General features: G+C 39.0%; 1 protein-coding gene across 3 annotated transcripts in view; it reads left to right on the forward strand.

Moving 5' to 3' along the window:
• Positions 1-22,101, forward strand: part of pign (phosphatidylinositol glycan anchor biosynthesis, class N) — a 283,091-nt gene that overhangs the window by 242,505 nt on the left and 18,485 nt on the right. For all 3 annotated transcript variants that reach the window (XM_039753344.1, XM_039753343.1, XM_039753345.1), the window contains one exon: positions 5,965-6,007. In XM_039753344.1, the coding sequence (XP_039609278.1) occupies positions 5,965-6,007 (43 nt within the window). The remainder of the gene's footprint in view (positions 1-5,964; positions 6,008-22,101) is intronic.

A 22,101-nucleotide genomic window follows, 5' to 3' on the forward strand; every position in this document is an offset into this window, starting at 1 on the left:
AGGTTTGGGACAGTGAGACCCAGCATGAGAGCCCTGGTCGCTAGGTACCAGAGTCTTTGTCCAGCGGATCAGCTTTATGGAGCCAGGGGACAGAAGGCTACCGGACCAGCAGAAGGTGGTCAGCTGCAGGTAGGGCAACCCCCCATTGCAAAGCCCGTTTTGGAGAAGCATGGGAGCTTGCAGCAAAAGAAAGATGGCACCAGGTTTTAAAAGAGAACAGTTTCCAACCTGCTTTTAACCTTGTTGTAAAGGAATATTTAATTTTTAACCTCCACTTTTATCACCCTTATTTTACGGTTTATTTAAGGATAATTTTGAAGCACTGGACTTTGGATATTGTTTTGACGGGTTTTAATAAAATCACTTTTGCACCTTTACACCATCCCCTTGCTCAGTTTGATTTGTCCTCATTGCACAGCTCATCTGGTTACATTACCGACGGTGTTGGGTTGAGAGGCTCCCTGAAGTAAGGTGAAAAAAAACATATACACATACACTATCATGCGGAAGCAATAAATAAAAAATATTTAGCTAAGTAGGTGTGATTATGTGATCATCCATACCTTTACTTTAAAAATTATTTTTCATTCCAGTCCATGAAACAGTTTCTGTTTACCACAAGACACAGTAAAACCTTACATTTTGTACACTAGATGGCTTTTTTGTGCTTCAATTCACACATCTTCTCCTTCCTTCTGTTGCAGTTCACCCCAGTGCATTTTTATGTATTTATTTATTTCTTCTTTTTGCTGATTTTCATTGATTTCACATCTGAAATAAACTAAGTACGTACAAACATTTTCATACCAGCTTCATTACAGGAGTGGAGACAACACCTTTGCTGGTAGCTCTTTGCTGCGATGCAACAACTGTCGTTTTGAGAATAACTTGACTCAAGCTTGCAAGCCACATTAATTAGACTATAGTTGATTTCTACCTGAAAACTTAAGATTTTTTTGTTTCTTACAAGCCTTGCAATACACTAAAGGTATTTTATTACTGTACAATTCTATTTCAAGCCAGTCTTTAAATAACTTTTAATGGTTGGTAAATTGAACAATTTTATAGTTAACAACTTTGTCCCAGTGGTGTTGTGATTCATTAATTAAACTTTAAAAACTCACAAATATTTAATATTACAAATATGCACCAACTGCTTTAAAAGGATCATATAAAATTAAAAATGGGTGATATCTATCTCCAGGCTTGTGCTTTACTTAGAAAGTCTGAGAGCTGTGCATGTATTTGGTTCTTTCTTGCCTTAACATAATTTATCTATTCAAAACTGCCTTCCTCTATCTAATTAAGTATAGCCTGTCTTACACAGTCTATGACTTTGTCAGCTACAAAGAATTTGATCTCTTATTTTAAAATTTCTAAGTTGGACTATTGTTAATAGTTATGTTATGGAATTCCAAGTTTTGAACAAACTTCTGCATGTTCAGAATTCTGCCACTAGAGTTGTTACTTTAGCAACATTTTGAGAAAACACCACAGTACATCTGATGGAACTACACTGGTTGTCAGTTTAATCATATAATTCAGTACAAAATATTCCTGCTGACTTTTTAAGTTTTTGCACGATCAAGAACCATCCTGTCTTCCTATCTTCTGTAGCTTTTTTCCCCATTCTGCTGACTTTGCTGCTCTGAAGCTGGTCCTTGCTATTCCAAAGTACAGTGGAACCTTGGTTCTCGAATGTCTCGGTACACGTACAACTTGGTTTACGACCAAAAAGTTTGCCAAACTTTTGCCTCGGTTCACGACCACACACTCGGTATACGAACAAGCCAGTTTCCCTTTCGTTTTGTGCACGCTGATGATTTCCACACATGTTGCATTGTTCTCGGTCAGACATGCGTGCATACACATGTGTGCATGCTTTCGCTCTGAACTCTTTGTGCTCTATTTCATTTCCCTTCTGGTTCGTACACACCGATTGCTGTATTTAAGCACGTGTTGAGCCGCTCCCTGTTCATTGTTCTCAGTCAGACGTGCGTGCTTTATCTGTGATCTCTTTGTGCTCTACAGTATTTTGTGTGCTTTTGCAGTTAGCCATGGCTTCTAAGCAAGTGAAGAGTGGTGAGAAGAAAGTTTTGCAGAAAATTGAAATCGAAGTAAAGAAAGAAATTATTGAAAAGTATTGAGCGTGGCATTCGTGTTACTGATCTTGCCGTTGAGTACAAGAAGTCAAAACCTACGATTTCGACTATTCTAAAGCAGAAAGAATCTATTAAAGCAGCTGATGTTGCAAAAGGAGTTACAGCGTTAACCAGGCAGAGACCTCAAGTGCTGGAAGAGGTGGAAAAACTGTTTACCAGTTTACTCATTTACTAATTTGAGAACCCTTGTGCTTATAAGCAGCACAATGTAAATTAAGCCAGACTGCCAGTGATGTGGAGGGCAAACACGAAGGGTTGGGTCACAAGGACTTTGTTTTTGGAATTGCTGCATGAGGCTTTCGCTCCCACCAGTTAAAAAAAACAGAAACCCAAGAAATCACACGAGAGAAAACACCTGAAGGAAAACATCCCTCCATCACGGAGCCAGACTCTCCCTCAAAACTGTAACTTCCTCTCCACCCAGTTCCTCCTCACTTCATGCCAGAACTCGACTCATGCAAGGTTAGTTTTCTTGGTGGTTTATGATTAGTTTTTGTATTACGGATTTTTCAAATGTTCATTTTTCGGTTCGTAGCATGAATTGTTGCGGTGTTACTTTTCACTTTTTTCAAATGTTAATTTTTTTCCCCTGTGCTTAAAACTCATTAAAAAAAGTGTTTATACAGTGATCGGCTGCAAGGCTATAGCGCAAACTCCTGTAATGTTATTTTCTTGGTTGCTTGTGGTTGGTTTTTAAATAAAGTTCGGATTTGTTCAAATGTTCCTTCCCATAAGGTGTTTATACAGCGATCGGCTTGCAAGGCTATAGCGCGAACTGCTGCAATGTTACAGAGAGGGAGAGAGAGCGCGTGCTGCTGAGAAAGAGTGCGCGGGCTGGGTGCGTGCTGCTGAGAGAGAGAGAGGGTGCATGCTGCTGAGAGAGAGAGAGAGAGCGAGCCTTCGCGTGCAGCTGAGCAGGAAGCCTGGGTGTTTTGTGTCAGTGTTATTCAATGTTTTTACATTAGTTTACTGTTACACTGTGCATTCTATGGTGTAATTAGCAATATTTGTGTTTAATCTTTAAAAAAATATATTTACATACAGTTCGTACGGTCTGGAACGGATTAATTGTATTTACATACAATCCTATGTGGAGAAATTGATTCAGTTCACGACCAAATCGGTTTACGACCAGAGGTTTGGAACGAATTTTGGTCTTGAACCGAGGTTCCACTGTGTAAGAAAAGTATAGTGGGTAACAGAGACTTCTCTGTTGTAATGATCTTCCTAAAAGTCTCTCTGCGAGTTTAATTCTTTGCCAGTTACTAAAAGCAGACTTAAAACTTGTTTATATACTAATGACTATACAGTAATCCCTCCTCGATCACGGGGGTTGCGTTCCAGATACCCCCGCGATAGGTGAAAATCCGCAAAGTAGAAACCATATGTTTGTATGGTTATTTTTATATATTTTAAGCCCTTATAAACTCTCCCACACTGTTTATAAATATTCCCCGCAGAGTTATACAGCATAATCCCTTTGTATTCTCTTAGATATTAGGTAAGATTCATTGAAATTATGTATATAAACACACTGTTTATATACAGTAAAACCTAAATATTATTTTAAAGATATTGAGTGTCTCCGATATCACATATGTTACAGCCATTACGATAGACAGGCCACCAGCAATAAATACGTACAATGCAAGAAAAATAGTATACAGTAAATGTGTGTGTACAGTGACACTAAACGTACGTACATGTACTAAGTACTGTAAGTAGAAAATTAATTATGGTTACTCACCAACAATGACACGATGACTTGTCCGATAACAATGAGTTTTATTTTACTGCACAACAAAGGAGAGCGTTACAGCCCTTAAAGGAGCCACTTCAGGCGATTGTGAAGCACTGCCGTTGTTCTTCTTCTGGCAGTCTTCAATCCAAATCCCTAAAGCAGATTCCATCCAGACTACTGCCTTATTACATCCACTTACAACTTGTTTTGCACCTTGGTTAAAAAGGACACTGAGGCCGTAGATCTTATATTCCTTTCCTACTTTTTAAATAAAAAGAATCGTAGCCTTCAACAAATCCAAAACGTTTACCTTTTCGGCAATCGTTAACATCTTCCGCTTATGCTTAGGCACGGCCCTGAAGCAGTAGCAGATCGTTTTGGAGCCATAATGAAGTGCTTGACTATGCACAAAGATAAACACAAAAGAGCACAAAAGTTAACTCTTTTACACAAAAGTTTACACAGCGAAACACGTTGATGCTGAATGAGTGAGACGAGACTTCCTGGTTAACACTGCATTTAGCAAGCAGGAACTTAACTGCATGCTCTGATTGGTTAGCTTCTCAGTCAGGAGGACTTAACTGCGTGCTCTGATTGGTTAGCTTCTCAGTCATCCGCCAATAGCGTCCCTTGTATGAAATCAACTGGGCAAACCAACTGAGGAAGCATGTACAGGAAGTAAAAAGACACATTGTCCGCAGAACCCGCAAAGCAGCGAAAATCCAGCGTTATATATTTAGTTATGCTTTCATATAAAATCCGCGATAGAGCGAAACCGCGAAAGTCAAAGCGCGATATAGCGAGGGATTACTGTATATAAATTTAATATCATTTTTCTATTTATGAATCCATTTGCTTACTTATTTTGTTATTCCCATTCTATACCATATGTTTAGGTTTCAAAAGACCTATTGCATATATAATATAATGGTATTATGTTGCCAGAAAGGCTAAGGGTAATAATAATAATAATGAGCAAAATGTTAATAGTCTAATTAGCAAAAGAAGATATCAATTCCCTGAAATAATATAGCTTTTTAAATGTTCTGATCTTCTGGCAACATGAGCCTAGGTGGAAAAGATTTTAAAGATCACATATAAAAGACATAAGTATCATAATTAGAATGTACAACGTCATATTATGAATCCAGCTGACAATCAAAATGATGTATAATAGTTCAAATGAATCCCACCATCTGCTTGCAAAATGTGTTTTGTTTTATAGTTTATCTGGGGTGATATATACATTTGCAGTTTTACAAAAAAAGACATGTGGAATGCAAAGGTCTCCTCGTACTGTTAATAATATTTTATTCGAGATTTACAATAACAAACCAGCAAATATACAAAGGAAAACACTTGTTTGCATAAGAATGCAGTATCGCTCAAATCAAAGTATTTGCACTAGAGTTTTCCTAGGCATGATTTTTTCCTTTCTTTTTGCAAAATTTCATTGTTTTTGGTGTAGCCCACACATACATCATTGAAATATTAGTTTAAAACTTTAGTACTTTGAGAAAATCTAACAAAGACACAAGGAAAATATGCAAACTCCAAACATGCAGTAACTAGGGTGGGATTCAAATTCTTTTAAAACCCAGCACTAACCCTAAGCACTACATCAGCCATCTGCACCAAAAAAAAAGGTTTCTCTCTTTGTATTTTCAGTGTCCTAACAGGCTATCTTGTATAACATAACACCACATGTTGTAGTAGGAATACTATCACATGTATAGAATACAGTGACATTCTTGCTTGCATGCTTGATTGACATAAACCCTGTGTTAATAAGAGTACTGTTTTAATTGATTTTTTTACTCATAGATTCTATAAACTTAGTAATGTTGCACCAGTAAAGTAACTCATGGTTGTGTCATAACTGTACATGACAGTTACTGTCAAAATATAAGATTCGAAATTAGTTTGTCAAAGTAATATAAGCCATTATTGTATTTAAACTTATTAAATGTTCAAATTCAAAATACACATTAGAAATGATTATAAAGAAATGATAAGGCTAGAGGAAACTTTAATGGACCTTAATTTTTGTTTTTATTTCAGCCTTTTTCTCACTGTCCTCGTCATATCAGACATAATGGCTTTGGTAAGTTAATTTCATTTGATATAAAGAATCCGTCTAAAGTGCATGAGGTAAAAAGTTGATATAAATTAAGACCGTATCAGATTAATGTTCTTTAAAATAGGTTGAAAGGATTTTTCTTTTATATGCAGGCAGAATGTAGTTTGGTAACAAAAGGCCTCAAGGTAAATGCAGGAATGACAAAAATGATGTTTGAGGACATGAAAGGGGAGGGCACGTGGCTGTGCAGCATGTGTGATAAAGGTGTTGATAGAAACTCAATATAAGTAATAAGTGTAAATCAAAATATCAGCAGTGGATTTGTTTTAGAGTAAGTAGAAGAGTTCTGCTTCTTAGGTGACACATTAAGTGCAGGCGGAGATGAAGACACAGCAGTGATAGCCAGGTTGAGAGGTGCATGGAAGAATGTTCCAGGACCTTTTCCACCATTCTGATGTCCAAATGAGTCCCTCTGGCATTGAAAGATAAATATCATGAAAGTTGTGACAGGAATAGTAAGGTCTATGAGAGTGAGACATTCCCAAAGAAAGCAAAATATAAAGTAAAGCTGAAGAGAACAGAGATAAGAATGACCAGATCGGTGTGTGGCATGCCACAGAGTGAAAGTAAGAAAGCTAATGCCAGATTACAAGAAAGACTTGTAGTTTCAGCATGTAGAGCAAAAGAGAGAGTTATTTTTGAATGAATGATGCACCAAGATGGAGGTGAAGGAGATGCACCTGAAGGATGGGCAAAAAAAAGATGTGGTAGGTCAGATAAAATGAAAAAAAAGGATTCTCACCCCAAAGTGGTGAGACCATGGAGGACCATGGACAGTGGAGACTGGGGGAAAAAACATTGAGGGTAACTGGATAAACCAGGAAAGTGGCATTTTAATAATAATAATACATTTTATTTATATAGTGCCTTTCCCATGCTCAAGGCACTTACAGAATTTAAGAAAGAACGGCAGGGTATACAGTATATAGCATTGCACAAACCAGATAAATAAATAAAGAAGATTAAGACAGTAAATTCAGAGATAAAAAAGCCTAACAGACAGCATAATTGATGGTCTAGAACACACACATAGGTTACATGAGCATCTTGACATAGAGGTAAACTGAGAGAAGGGTAGTAAAGTTAAGTAGAGTTAAAGCCTTCAAGATCAGATGAGTTTTGAGTTGTTTTTTAAAAGAATTCATGGAGTCAGCTGATCTTATTAATTTCTTTAGGTCATTCTAGAGTCTGGGCGCTAAACAGATGAAGGCCCTGTCACCCATGGAGAGTAGATCAGTGTGGGGCACAACAAGATTGCCAGAATCAGAGGATCTTAGGGGGCGGGCAGGCAGGCACATAGTAATGGAGAAGGTCACTGATGTTGTTTGGCGCAAGGTCATTTAAGGCTTTGTAGGTTATTAGTAGGATTTTATATTCGATTCTGTAAGACACAGGGCGCCAGTGAAGGCAGAGCAGGATGGGTGTTATGTGCTCGCTGCTGCTGGTTTTGAGTAAGGACTCTTTTTTTTTTTATTAATTTTTTACAATCAATACATAGCAATCAAGTTTTTACAAAAAAAAAAAAGAATTATGCTAAGAACAGATCGATCCCCACCCTTGAGAGAGAGAGCAAGCCAAACGGTGTAAAATTTAAGGCTTTTAAAAATACCTAAATCAACAAATTCTCTGTGCTTTATAAAATCATTTCAAAATATTACTGATTAGATCCTGCCATGTTTTGAAAAAAGTCTGCACAGATCCTCTAACTGAGTATTTGATTTTTTCCAATTTTAAATAATATAACACATCAGTTTCCCACTGACTTAAAAGAGGAGAGTTTGGGTTCTTCCAGTTTATCAGAATAAGTCTGCGTGCCAACAGTGTAGTGAATGCAATCACAGTTTGTTTGTCTTTCTCCACTTTAAGACCCTCTGGAAGAACCCCAAACACAGCTGTTAATGGGTTAGGAGGGATTGTGAGTCCAAGACTGTCTGAGAGGTAATTAAAATTTTTGTCCAGAATAATGTTAATTTGGAGCAGGCCCAGAACATGTGACCTAGTGAGGCTGGGGCTTGGTTGCAACGCTCGCAGGTTGGATCATGCCCTGGAAACATTTTGGAGAGTTTTAGTCGAGACAGATGTGCTCGATATATAATTTTGAGTTGTATAATTGTATGCTTTGCATATGGAGCTTGAGTGAATTCTCTGCATTGCTACTTTCCACTCCTTTTCTGATATATTAATTGAGAGGTCATTTATCCAGTGTCCTCTTGGATCTTTGAAAGGAAGGGATTGTAAAAGGATTTTATATATTGTAGAGATGGAGTCTAACTCCTTGAAATTGAGCAATAATTTTTCCAGCGTGGATGAGGGTGCAAGATGAGGAAAATCTGGAAGGTTCTGTTTAACAAAGTTCCTGATTTGAAGATAGTGAAAGAAATTTGTAGCTGGAATGTTAAATTTGGAACGTAATTGTTCATAGGATGCAAAGACGCTGTCTATATAAAGGTCTCTAAGCAAGTTAATTCCAAATTTTTTCCAGATATTAAAAACTGCATATGTTTGTGAGGGTTGAAAGAGGTGGTTCTTTTGCAGGGGTGCCACAGAAAGAAGCTTCTCCGTCTTAAAATGCTTTCTACATTGGTTCCAGATTCTAAGTGAGTGTAGCACAATTGGGTTATTAGTGTATTGCCGATAACGTGTGTTTATTGGAGCACAAAGCAAGGAATACAAAGAAGTACTGCAGGATTTTATTTCTATTGCGGTCCATGCCTGTGTATGTTCTTCTATTTGTGTCCAGGTTCTTATCGACTGTATATTTGCCGCCCAGTAATAAAACTGGAAGTTAGGTAGAGCCATGCCGCCTTCTGCCTTTTGTCTTTGTAGGGTCGCTTTTGATGCGTGGATGTTTAGAATTCCAAATAAATGAGGTTATTGTTGAATCTAATTGCTTAAAGAACGATTTATTAATGTATATTGGTATGTTTTGAAACAAAAAAAGGAGCTTAGGAAGAATATTCATCTTAACAGTGTTAATTCTTCCAGCTAGTGTGAGATGAAGGGTTGACCATCTATGCAAGTCTTGTTTAATTTTTTCCATACAGACACTTAAATTTTGTTGATAAAGAGCTTTATGTTTACTTGTGATGTTTACCCGAGGTATTTAAACTGTTCTGCAATGATAAAAGGAAGGGTGTCTAATCTAATATTATATGCTTGAATTCACCGGAAAGAGTACACTTTTATTCAGATTAATTCTGAGACCAGAGAGCTTTTGAAATTCTGTGAGTGCTGCTAAGACTGCAGGCACAGAATTTTCTGGATCCGATATATACAGTACCATGTCATCATTGAGATGATAGATTAGATATAGATCAAGCCTGCTCTCTTTCTCTTCCCCCCTTAACCCCCCACCCTCCCTTTTTGCCTCCCCAAGTGAGGCTATTTACTTCACTGAGGCAGGTTGTGAGCTGAGAAAGCTCTGATGAAGTTCCACTTTTAACATTGAAGTAGAGTTGAGTATCGTCTGCCTAAAGACGATAACTCAGTCCATAGCTACGAATAATATGGCCAAGGGGAAGCATATAAATACAGAAGAGAAGAGGGCCGAGGACAGAGCCCTGAGGAACTCCTTGTGTGACTGGCACTGAGCTGGATCTGCTGTTGCCAAGACTAGCAAAACTCTTACCTATCAGTCAGATATGACTTGAACCACTGGTGGGCAGTGCCAGAGGTAACCAGCTTGTTCTTCATTCTGGACAGTAGAATGTCATGTCTGACAGTGTCAAATGCTGCACTGAGGTCTAATAGAATTAATATGCTGGTTTGTCCAGAGTCTGCTGCCATAAGCAAATCATTATTTACTCGTAGCAGAGCAGTTTCACAGCTGTGCTGCACCCTGAAACCAGACTGAAAGGGTTCCATAAAGTTATTAGCAGTTAAGTAATTGGTGAGTTTGGGAAGCTACAACACATTCAAGAACTTTTGACAGAAAAGGTAAGTGGGGAAATAGGCCAAAAATTAAGATTGTCAGCATCAAAACCAGACCTTTTTAACATTTGGGTTACAGAAGCAATTGTAAAAGTGAGCGCTACAGAGCCAGTGTCAAGGGATGAGTTTATTATTGTTGTATCAGTCAGAATTATGGCATGAAAGCAGGATTTAAGTAGTGTGCTGGGGATGGGGTCCAGTACACAAGCAGTCTGTCTCAATTTACAAAGCAGGTTATTAACAAACGCAGATGTGCCTGGTGAGAACTTGGAGAAGGAGCTGGATGGAGTGGGGAAAAAAGGGAGAGATATGAACAGATGATGTATTTATGTTAGTTGAATTATTTAGATCTTTAATTTTGTTACAGAAAAAGTGGAGGAATTCCTCACAGACTTCAGTAGAAGAGGTAGTTGGGCCAGATGCGAGTTTGAGTAGTTTATTAATTACAAAGAACAAAACCCTTGGGTTATCGTGGCCACTTTCTATTATTCTGCCATAATGGATGTTCTTGGCAGCAGTTAGTGCTTTTCTGTAAGCTCTTTGGTGGTCAGAGAAAGCCTGGATATACACAGTGAGGCCAGTCTTACGTGACATTCTCTCAAGGCATCGGCCAGCTGCTTTCATAGATCGCAATTCTGAATTATACTAAGGAGCTGAACGCTTAAAGGAAACCTCCTTATGTTTTAAAGGAGCTGTTTTATCTAATGCTGAATGAAGGGCTGAGTTATAGTGGTCAACAAGACTATCTAGTGTTGATGGAATTGGTGCAGATGGTAAAAGGTCAGAAATGGATCCAGAAAGGATAGAGGGACAGATATTTTTAAGGTTTCTGTAAGAAATTTGTCGTTTACAGGTAAGAGGAGGGAGAGGCAATGAGACGGTGAAAAATACTGCTTTATGGTCAGAGAGTCCCAAATCAGTGCTGTAAATGTTGGCAACAGATAGTCCAGAAGTACAGATCAGATCCAGTAAATCAACATGTTGTGTCAAGTCAAAGCAGTCCAATAAGGATAGGAATTAATTTCTCAGTTTAGCTGTAGTAATGACAATATAGATGTTGAAATCACCAAGAAGGATAATTCTCTGAGAGTAAGAGCTTAGGTGGGTTAAAAGTTCAATCAGATCGGATAAGAAGGATGCGTTGTATTTTGGGGGACAATAAAGAACAATGTGTGAGTCGGGAACTGATTCCGTTATTAGTTTAAGAGCCAGGCAATCAAAAAGCAATGGACAGTCAATTGGGATTCGTTTGATGTTTACATCTACTCTGACAATTACTGCAAGTCCACCACCTTGTCTTGAGCTGCGAGGCTCTGTGTGGAAAGTGAATCTAGGTGGTGTCGCCTCCGTGAGAGACTTAAATTTGTTCGGTTTTTGCGAAGTCTCCATTAAACACACTATATCAAGTTACCAATGCTTTGCTATTAGATCTTGAATTAAACAATGCAATACTAGTTAATGAGGCTTCTTTTTGCAGCCGTGATCGGAGTTTATTTTCACATAATGTAAATTCGGCACACTGACACTTCTATTTCCAGGGCCATGAGAAGGATGGCGTATTCCTGAGCAAATGCTGCCGGTGGTCTTTTCATTCGCAGTCCGGCAGTGGCACCAACCTGACCTGCGGTGTACATATTTCATGCGCCACAAAATACCAGTGTCTTTTAGGATGTTCCAGTCGGACCATTTGCTCTGGACAAATTGTTTAATAAGAAGGAGTCATGAGAGTATTTTAGCATGATACTGAGCAATACTTATCTGATAGCAGTGGAGAAGTAGCACAGCACAGTGGAGCTGGTAGGACAGGCGTGTGTGGTAGTGTAGATGAGCGGCGATAGCAAAGCAGCAGAAAGCTTAGCAGGAGGAGGTAGCAGGATTTGGAGGTTCCAAAACACAGCCATAAACAGTAATGCTGGGTATTACAGGCGTGATTGCCCCAGAGCCACAAGCCAGGTTGGTATGAACATCAGATCAGTTCTTAGAGTACTGTAAAATGAATCGGGAGTAGACCAGTAAAGTGAATTTAATCAAGGAGACAGATCATCCTGAGGTCCTAGATCGCCAGGTGCAAACAAATGTTCATAGGTCTCATCCCGTGATCCCCCAGTCAAAGTAGAGTCCATAAAATCTGCAAATATTAAACCAAATCCATGCAATTCGAGTCAGCTGTATCCACGAACTATACGTACAATAAAGTAAATAAAACAAGCATAAGAAAGTGTAGAATTAAGGCGAATTTTGCGAAAAGTGTTGTTAACAGGGAGGAGTGGCAGTATGCGTGCGCCAGCATCCCCTCCCTGCTATCCTAACTAATAATGACCCATAACAGTATTCATATTTTTCAAGATTTCTGTAATTGTGTTGCTATGAATGTAAGAACGCAGTCAGAGGTAATGCAGTTCTAACATAAAACCACAAACTGCAGAGATTAAGGGTTGGTCTTAATTCAGGTATGCTCTTTTACATATGCACAGTTGTATTTTTTTTTTTAGTGTCAATAGTTACTTTTCTGTATGGAAGAAAAATAGTCCTTCTATGTGAAACAGTTGCTGAAGACTAAAAAGATAAGAAATAGAAAGGCGAGCAGCAGTAATTAATATTTACATAAGAAAGTGGCCTAAATAAAAACCTGCAGCCACTGCAATCCTCCAGGAACTGAGTTGAATATATATTTATCAACTTGTATGCAACATTTCACATCATAACACTCACCACTATGCTTCACTGCTGGAATGAAATTGCGCAGGTTGCTCCTGGTTTCCTCAAGGCATGACACTTAGAATTCAGGCCAAGCAGTTTAATCTTGGGTTCATCAGACAAAATAATTTTGTTTTTCATATTGTAAGAGTCCTCTAAGTGCCTTTTTGCTAACTTTAAACAGGCTTTTATACATCACCTGGCCACTCTGCCATAAAGGCCAGATTATTGGAGTGTCGAAGTGGTGTTTGTTCCTTTCAAAGTTTCTTGCATGTCCACACAGGTTCTCTGGAGCTCACCCAGAATGACCATTGGGTTTAAGGTAATCTATTTTACCTAGGCTCTTCTCCCCCAATCGTTTGGTTTAACTAGGCAACCAACTTTAACTCTTTGAGGGCTGAATATATATATTTTTTAAGCTTATTTTTCTGAAAAGCACACAAAGCAACTGTTTCATATATAAATCTATACTAATAAAAGGCAAAGCCCTCATTGACTGACTGACTCACTCACTCACTCATCACTAATTCTCCAACTTCCTGTGTAGGTAGAAGGCTGAAATTTGGCAGGCTCATTCCTTACAGCTTACTTACAAAAGTTAAGCAGGTTTCATTTCGAAATTCTACGCGTAACGGTTGACAACGTCCGACAGGTTGAACTTTCTTATTCATGGCCCCATCTTCACGAAATTTGGTAGGTGGCTTGAAATTTGGTACTATTTCAGTGGTATGATGCCACTGTCGGCCGCCATATTGAACTTTTCAACGGTCTTTGTTACTTATGGGCCCATCTTCAAGAAATTTGGTACGCAGGTTCCCAACGCTAACTGAATCCTACTTACGTACATAAACTCAGCAAAAAAAGAAACGTCCCTTTTTCAGGACTGTGTATTTCAACAATAATGCTTTAAAAATCCAAATAACTTTACAGATCTTCATTTTAAAGGGTTTAAACAATGTTTTCCATGCATGTTTAATTAACCATAATCAATTAATTAATATGCACCTGTGGAATGGTTGTTAAGACCTTAACAGCTTACAGAAAGTAGGCATTTAAGGTCACAGTTCTAAAAACGCAGGACACTAAAGAGACTTGTCTACCGACTGTGAAAAACACCCAAAGAAAGATGCCCAGGGTCCCTGCTCATCTGCGTGAACGTGCATTAGGCATGCTGCAGGGAGGCATGAGGACTGCTGATGTGGCTAGGGCAATAAATTGCCGTGTCCGCACTGTGAGACGCCTAAGACAGCGCTACAGAGAGACAGGAAGGACAGCTGATCATCCTCGCAGTGGAAGACCACGTGTAACAACACCTGCAGATGACCACGTGTAACAACACCTGCACAGGATCGGTACATCCGAATATCACACGTGCGTGAAAGGTACAGGATGGCCACAACAACTGCCCGAGTCACACCAGGAACACACAATCCCTCCATCAGTGCTCAGACTGTCCGCAATAGGCTGAGAGAGGCTGGACTGAGGGCTTGTAGGCCTGTTGTAAGGCAGGTCCTTACCAGACATCACCAGCAACAACGCCGCCTATGGGCACAAACCCACCTTCGCTGGACCAGACAGGAGTGGCAAAAAGTGCTCTTCACTGATGAGTCACGGTTTTGTCTCACCAGGGGTGATGGACGGATTCGTGTTTATCGTCAAAGGAATGAGCGTTACACCGAGGCCTATACCCTGGAATCGGGATCGATTTGGATCGATGGCTAGGGCCATTCCCCCCAGAAATGTCCAGAAACTTGCAGGTGCCTTGGTGGAAGAGTGGGGTAACATCTCACAGCAAGAACTGACAAATCTGGTCCAGTCCATGAGGAGGAGATGTACTGCAGTACTTCAAGCAGCTGATGGCCACACCAGATACTGACTGGAACTTTTGATTTTGAGCCTCCCTTCATTCAGGGACACATTGTGAAACATTTTTAGTTTATGTCTTATGGTGTTGACTCTCTTAGTGTTCATACAAATATTTACACATTAATTACTGAAAGTAAAAACTGTTGAAAGTCAGAGGACGTTTCTTTTTTTGCTGAGTATATATACGTCCATAGCCTGCAGCTCAGTCACCGTATGAGGCAGCGTTGGGTCCCCCATCCCAACACCTCCCACGTTGTTGGCTGCCTGCCTATATAAGGCCGTCCGTCGCTCCAGTCTCTACATTCCCTTCCTTGCTTCGCCACGGGATTCAAGTGTCCCTGCTGATAACTACAGCCTTTTTATTTAATCCACGGTTTTATTGTTCATTTATTGCGATTATAGTTATTGTGTAGGTATTTTAGACTTATTTTACATTGTTCAGGTACCCATTTCCTTTATCATTCCAACCGCACTCTATTAACATGTCTATCGAGGTGATCACCATCGATCAAAGAACTGTCACTTACTGAGTGGTTTCCATGCCCGGAGATGGCACCTACCTTTTCCATTCTCTTTGTTACATATTGAACGGCCATATCAGGCTCACTCTTAATATCCAGAGGAACATTGTGTCTTATGTATTGAATGACTGGGACAGGTTCAAGGTGTGGACTGATGACGGTACAGGAGATAATTATACTACACAGGAGCACTATAAGAGTGAAATGCTTAAGCCCTTCACCTATGCATCTGCATGTGAGTTGATAGCTGCCGCTGAATTGTTTGGTTATCGCTTTCAAGTGTACCGAAATGGCCAAATATTTTACACCTTTCGACAACCGCCAATGCCTCTTAAACATCTTAGATTCACAGGTGACAATTTCAGTAGTGGACACTTTGATGTTTATGAATGCTTAAACTCTCAAAAGCTGGATGTGAAGTTATCGATGAAACCGGTTGTGTGCGCTTACAACGCTTGACAGATGCCGAATGTCTCTTCAACACAAGTCCTGCAAATACTATCGTAATTGAAACAAACCATGAAACTCACACCGATTATGACAGCAGCAATCCAAGCTGTAAGATTTGAAACAAGATTACTTTTCACATGGCCAACTATACGTTGCATGCTCAAGAGTAAGCTCAGGACACAGCTTGGTCATATTACAACCAGAGGGCCGAACTGACAACGTGGTATACAAAGAGATCCTTAACAAATAATTATTTGTATATTTTCTCTCAGTTTAAAAAGTTTTAATTTTCTTCTTAATAAAAATTTTATGGCAGTACTTCACCGCTGCGAAGCGCGGGTATTTTGCTAGTTGATCTATAAATTCCGCAGGACATTCTTTTTGTTTTTCTTTAAGTGCACCTGTAAATAAAACCTGTTTATTTTTCAAAAAACCCAACCCTTTTTGTGTCCGTGTCTCCCTGTGTTATACCATCATCCTGTTCATGCTTGGTCCCACATACGAGACACCTAGAGTGTAGGCTGGTGACCCCAATTCCCACTACACGGGGTGTCACAGTCAAAAAATGTAAAGGCAAATTTACACTGTTCTGTACAAGAACAAGTAGAATATACTCCTAGAAAATGTTTCTGATCAAATACTACCATTTGAAATTATTGGAAATTATTGAAAATCCTTGCCTGCAAAGTAGAAGACGTTGATTATAGACATTCATCACAATTAAAAGGCAGTGTTTCAGATTGTATTCTTACTCTGAGAAAGAGCAAGATTAAATATTGTTTGAAAGAAATATGCCTTTTCTCCAGTCACATTCTACTTTTACGTTGACAGGGTAGTTTTCCCTGTATCACTTGATTATAGTGTCAGCTTCTAGAAGCAGACTTGCCTTGAAGCTTTCAAGTCCATCCTACTATGTTGTGAAGTTGATGGAAAGAACCCTAATAATAACAACCATGCAAGGTTACACTAATTCAGTGGTTCTCAAACTTTTGTTTTTTGGGCCCCCCCTTTTCTACCTGGAATAATTCTGCGCCCCCTGCATAATACACTGTGTGCACAATTATTAGGCAAGTTGTATTTTTGAGGATTAATTTTAATATGGAACAAACACAGTGCTATCAGTCAATCCAAAATGTTAATAAACCTGAATGTTCCACAACGGAAATGTGAGTGTGAACATCATCAGGGGAATACATATGTGCGCACAATTATTAGGCAACTATTAGTGTGCAGATTTATTATGCAACTAAAGGAAAAATGAAAATTTTCCCATCTCACTTGTTTATTTTCATCTGTTATAGTGAGAATAATAAACAAACACCTCAAAATTTACAAATAAACATCTCTGACATTTCAAAAAAAATAAATCAATCAATCAATGACCAATATAGCCACCCTTCTTTCCAATAACAGTCATAAGCCTTTCCATTCATGGAGTCTGTCAGTTTCTTGATCTGTTGACGATCAGCTTTTTGTGGAGCAGTGACTACAGCCTCCCAGACACTCTTCAGAGAGGTGTATTGTTTTTCTCCCCGTAAATCTAGCGTTTAAGAAGTGCCCACAAGTTCTCGATAGGGTTTAGGTCAGATGAGGAAGGGGGGCCATGTCATTATTCCTTCATCTTTAAGGCCTTTACTGGCTGGCCACGCAGTGGAGAACTTCGATGCAAGTGATGGAGCATTGGCCTGCATAAAAATCATGGTCTTTTTCCTGTATCACTGTTTGACGAAAGTGTCTTTGAAAAACTGGCAGTAGGTTTGGGAGTTGATTTTGAGTTCATCTTCAATGCAAAAAGGTCCAACTAGCTCATCTTTAAAAATACCAGCTCATACCAGTACCCCACCCCCACATTGGAGTGGAGCTCTGTGGCCATTACTGATCCACAGGTCCATCCATCTGGTCCATCAAGAGTCACTCTCATCTCATCGGTCCATAAAACCTTTGAAAAAAATCTGTCTTCAGATATTTCTTGGCCCAGTTTTGACGTTTCAACTTATGTTTCTTGTTCAGTGGTGGTTGGGTTTCAGCCCTCCTTACCTTGGCCATGTCTTTGAGCACTGAACACCTTGTACTTCTGGGCACTCCAGGTAGGTTGCAGCTCTGGAATATGAAAGTACTGGAGGATAATGGGTTCCTGGTAGCTTCACATTTGATTCTTCTCAAATCTTTGGCAGCTAATTTATGCTCTTTTGTTCTCAACACGTTTCTTGCGACCCTGTTGACTATTTGCAACAAAATGTTTGATGGTTCTGTGATCACACACCAATATCTTAGCAATTCCAAAAGTGCTGCATCCCTCTGAAAGACTTGTTACAATTTTTGACTTTTCAGAGTCAGTTAAATCTCTTTTTTGGCCCATTTTGCCTGAGGAAAACTAGCTGCCTAATAATTCTGCACACCTTGATATAGGGTGTTGATCTCCTTAGGCCACACCCTCCCTCATTACACAAATACACATCACCTGACGTGCTTAAATCCAATAAGCATTCAAGTTAATACAGCTTGGAGTTGGAATATACACATTAAAAATGATGATATGGTCAAAATACTCACTTGCCTAATAATTGTGCACACAGTGTATAAGATAGATGAGAATAACCCATGATACAACTAACAAAGGTATGATACTCGTGCGGTGTCATGGTATCCTATCATTTATACTTCCATAACAGTTGCATGTGTTCAGCTAACTTCGATGAAATATTTGCAATTTATTTTTTTTAAAGTGCTTTAATAACTGTTAAAATGTCTTGTGTGGTTTTTGGTAGTAATTCTAATCCCAAAAACAAAGAATAAATTATTTATTCTTATTTTAATTATTTTTTTATGTAGAGAAATTATTAAATATGTTTTAATGTTTCAAAATCTCGTAAACGAGGACACCGATGAAGTCAGTTTGCACGAGACGAACGTATTTTCGTCCAACAAATATTATACCACTGTTAGTTGTATCATGTAAATAACCCAATACGCAGTAAATTATTTAATTCAATTTGGCACTATTGTCTACGCTGCCAATGTGGTGCAGTCGCGCCGCATTATCACCTGATCTACTGTTACCTGAATGTTCACGACAGAAAGTCTCAAACTTTCTGGATTGAAAATACGTGACTATAAAAGAAGCAGCAGCGGTGCTGCTCGTCAGTTAGTCATTAGATCTATGCCTTAGAAATGTTTTATTTTAATTTTAGTTATAATGCATTGGTTGTGATTATATGCTTGCAAATTTAAATTTAAAATAAAATATAAAAAATGTATTTTGATGTCTTGTTCATTTAGCACACAGTTTGAGAACCACTGCCCTAATTGAAGAGAACAACTACTTTGTGAATATCCCTTTTGCACATCCTATTCCCAAACATATGTAGTGCAGTATCGTGGTTTCCATTTCATTCATCACTTTTGGTGATCCTTCTTCTTTCGGCAATTGTGTCTGTCTCACCCAGTGGGAGCCAGAAGAATGTTCTAGCATGGTTTGTAATTAATCTGAATTCAACTCAAGACACATTTACTTGTAAAAAAAAATGTATTGGATAAACTTTACTTTACTGTTTCTCTGTATTTTTTTTCTATAGTTCTTTAGTTTTCTATATAAGCCACATGACAATATACAGCATGGGTGGCACTAAGGATTAAAGAACATGGAAATTTTAATGGAATAGTTCAGTATTTTTCAAATTAAAGTTTTTTCTTAAATCACAACAAATGTATTATAACTAAAATTAAAATAAAACATTTCTAAGGCATAGATCCTAATGACTAACTGACAAGCGGTGCTGCTGCTACTGCTTTTATAGTCGCGTATTTTCAATCCAAAAAGTTTGAGACGTATCGGTATCTGTCATGAATATTCGGATATCAGTAGATCAGGTGATAATGTGGCACGGCTGCACCACATTGGCAGCGTAGCCAATATTGCCAAATTGAGTTAAATAATTTACTGCGTATTGAGTTATTGTCATGAAACAACTAACAGTGGTATAATTGTTGGATGAAAATATGTTCGTCTCGCGCAGATTGATTTCATTAGTGTCATTGTTTACGAGATTTTTAAGGATTAAAACATATTTAATTGTTTCTTTACATAAAAAAATTATTAAATAAGAATAAACAATTTATTCTTTGTTTTTGGAATTAGAATTACTACCAAAAACCACACAAGGCATTTTAACAGTTATTAAAGCACTTTAAAAATAAATAAATTGCAAATATTTCATTGAAGTTAGCCAAACACATGCAAACCTTATGGAAGTAAAAATGATAGGATACTGCGACACTGTATGAATATCATACCTTTGTTAGTTGTATCATGGGTTGTTCTCATCTATTTTATATTACGCAGGGGGTGCAGAATTATTTCAGGTAGAAAAGGGGGGGGCGCAAAATACGAAAGTTTGAGAACCTCTGCAATAGGGCTTATGGTAACCCAGGTCCAAGCACGAAAAATGGCATGAACTTTTCAAATTCATCCATTTTTTAAGTCAAGAATGTTAATAGATAATAATTTGCGTCTTGAGAGTCCACAAATATTGACTATATACAGGCAGTCCCCAGGTTACGTATGAGATAGGGACTGTAGGTTTGTACTTAAGTTGAATTTGTATGTAAATTGGAACAGGTACATTATTTTAATAAATGCTATTGTTGATCAACTATAACCAAGTGCTCTGCCAAAGAATGATGGAGTTTCACCTCTCTCTGACCTTTTTATTTCTACTTTATTTTCAATGGTGATGGTTTTTCTCTTCTTTACTGTATCACCAGCACTTGCATCAGATTTGTGTTTCAGAGACATTCTTGTGAAGACAAAAGGTTAAGATGAGCTCTTCTGCACAGCACTGTACACGCTATCACAGCAGGAAAGCACCCGTCGTCAACACGTCTAATGTACTGACAAGAGACAACTTCCTGCTATGTGCGTAACCGTACAAGCAGGCTTGCTATTGAGAATGAATGGGGGCGGCGAGGGGCGGTTCACTACCTGCCTACCACACAGTCACCTCCACTACAGTATGCTGCCTGCAGCGTCTGCCCACCGAGAAGGAACACGGTGCGGCCAAAGGCGGGTAGTGAATCATCCACCACCGCCCCCATTCAACAGGCAGCCACCCTACAATGCTACCCCCCGCCACCCTGTTCACCCTCAATGGCCTCCGTTCAGCCACAACCAGGTCACCGCTTGCAGCATTACCAGCCCACCGAGAATGAACGGGACAGCCGTGTGTGGGGGGCGGGCAGTGAAACACCCCCCCCTCCGCTCCATTCAGCCTGCATCCAGTCAGGAGCAGTGGCATAGTGGGTGGGCAGCGAACCACCCCATCAAGCCTCCATCCTGCACACGAGCGATAGCTGTGGCCCTGGTGACTATGGACAATGGGTCACTGCTTGCCACCAGGAGCCACCCAAGGGACACTACACTGCGCGAGCAGTGAAATCGCCTTCGTCCAGCCACCGCTTGCAGCGTCCCCAGGCTGAAGATGACGAAGCGGCAGTTACTTAGGCACATGCGTTGCAGCTGCGGCCCCGTTCGTAAGTCGTAGGTCAGATGTCCGTAACCTGGGGACTACATGTACTCTTTCTCCACAATTACCTTTCACTCCAGAGGAGCATGGTTTAATTGTGCTGTAAATGCTGCACACACCACTTTCATTTTGAGAATCTACAACAGATATGTTATCTTTAAGATTTAGGCAAATAAGCTATTGTTCTAAATTGGCAAAATGTCAGACTATTATGGCTGAGCCATAATTGTATGACTAAATACTGATGAGGAGATCCAAAAGTTTGAAAAGGAAAGAACAGAGAGAAGGGCAGAATTGGAGAGACCAAAAGATCAGAATATGTGACTGATACAGAATGCAATGAGCAAATATCGATTGGTGGTGCAAATGTATAAAATATGAAGTTACTTGGGAAGAGCAAGGGCTGGGGTGTGGTGCATCAATCACTCAAACTTAAGACATGTCGAGAAATGAGCCTCCTTTCTTAAGCAAGGCAGTAGTATGTGCAACAGATAAGGACAACATTTTCAGCTGTATTATGGTTTCCATAAGGCAGTCGATGAAAACTATAAACACTTTGTTTTATATGTTTATGGTTACATCATGGATACACTCATTTTTTGAACCATTTTCTCGAAAGACAAAATTCCTTTAAGCAGCTTTAGACACTTATTTGGTTTTGTTCTGATCATGCTCCTTATTTATGTCTAAACTTCTCCCACAATGGTGGCTGTGAGCAGACAAGCAAACAGTAGATGTATTCTTACCTCAAGGAAAATAGCTCTAAGAGTCAGTAATAAAATAATTGTTTCTGGCTTCCTTTCTTTATCACAAGAATTCCTCGTAAATGCAGATGACACTTTTTTTTTTCTAATCTAAAACTTTGCTGCTTGAAAGTGTTCATATTTTGTAAGATGAAGCATTTTTTCCTGTTTTGACACAGTCTTATTGTAAGGTACAATAACTGACTAGGTATTTTTAAAATATATTTTAAAAATGCTACACTTTAGAACACAATATTATGTGGCAAATTAATATACCATGATTGTGAAAAAATAACTGACTTAAACTATACCAAATTTATGGTATATTG

Source organism: Polypterus senegalus, chromosome 5 (assembly GCF_016835505.1).
Source record: "Polypterus senegalus isolate Bchr_013 chromosome 5, ASM1683550v1, whole genome shotgun sequence".
Lineage (NCBI taxonomy): Eukaryota > Metazoa > Chordata > Cladistia > Polypteriformes > Polypteridae > Polypterus > Polypterus senegalus.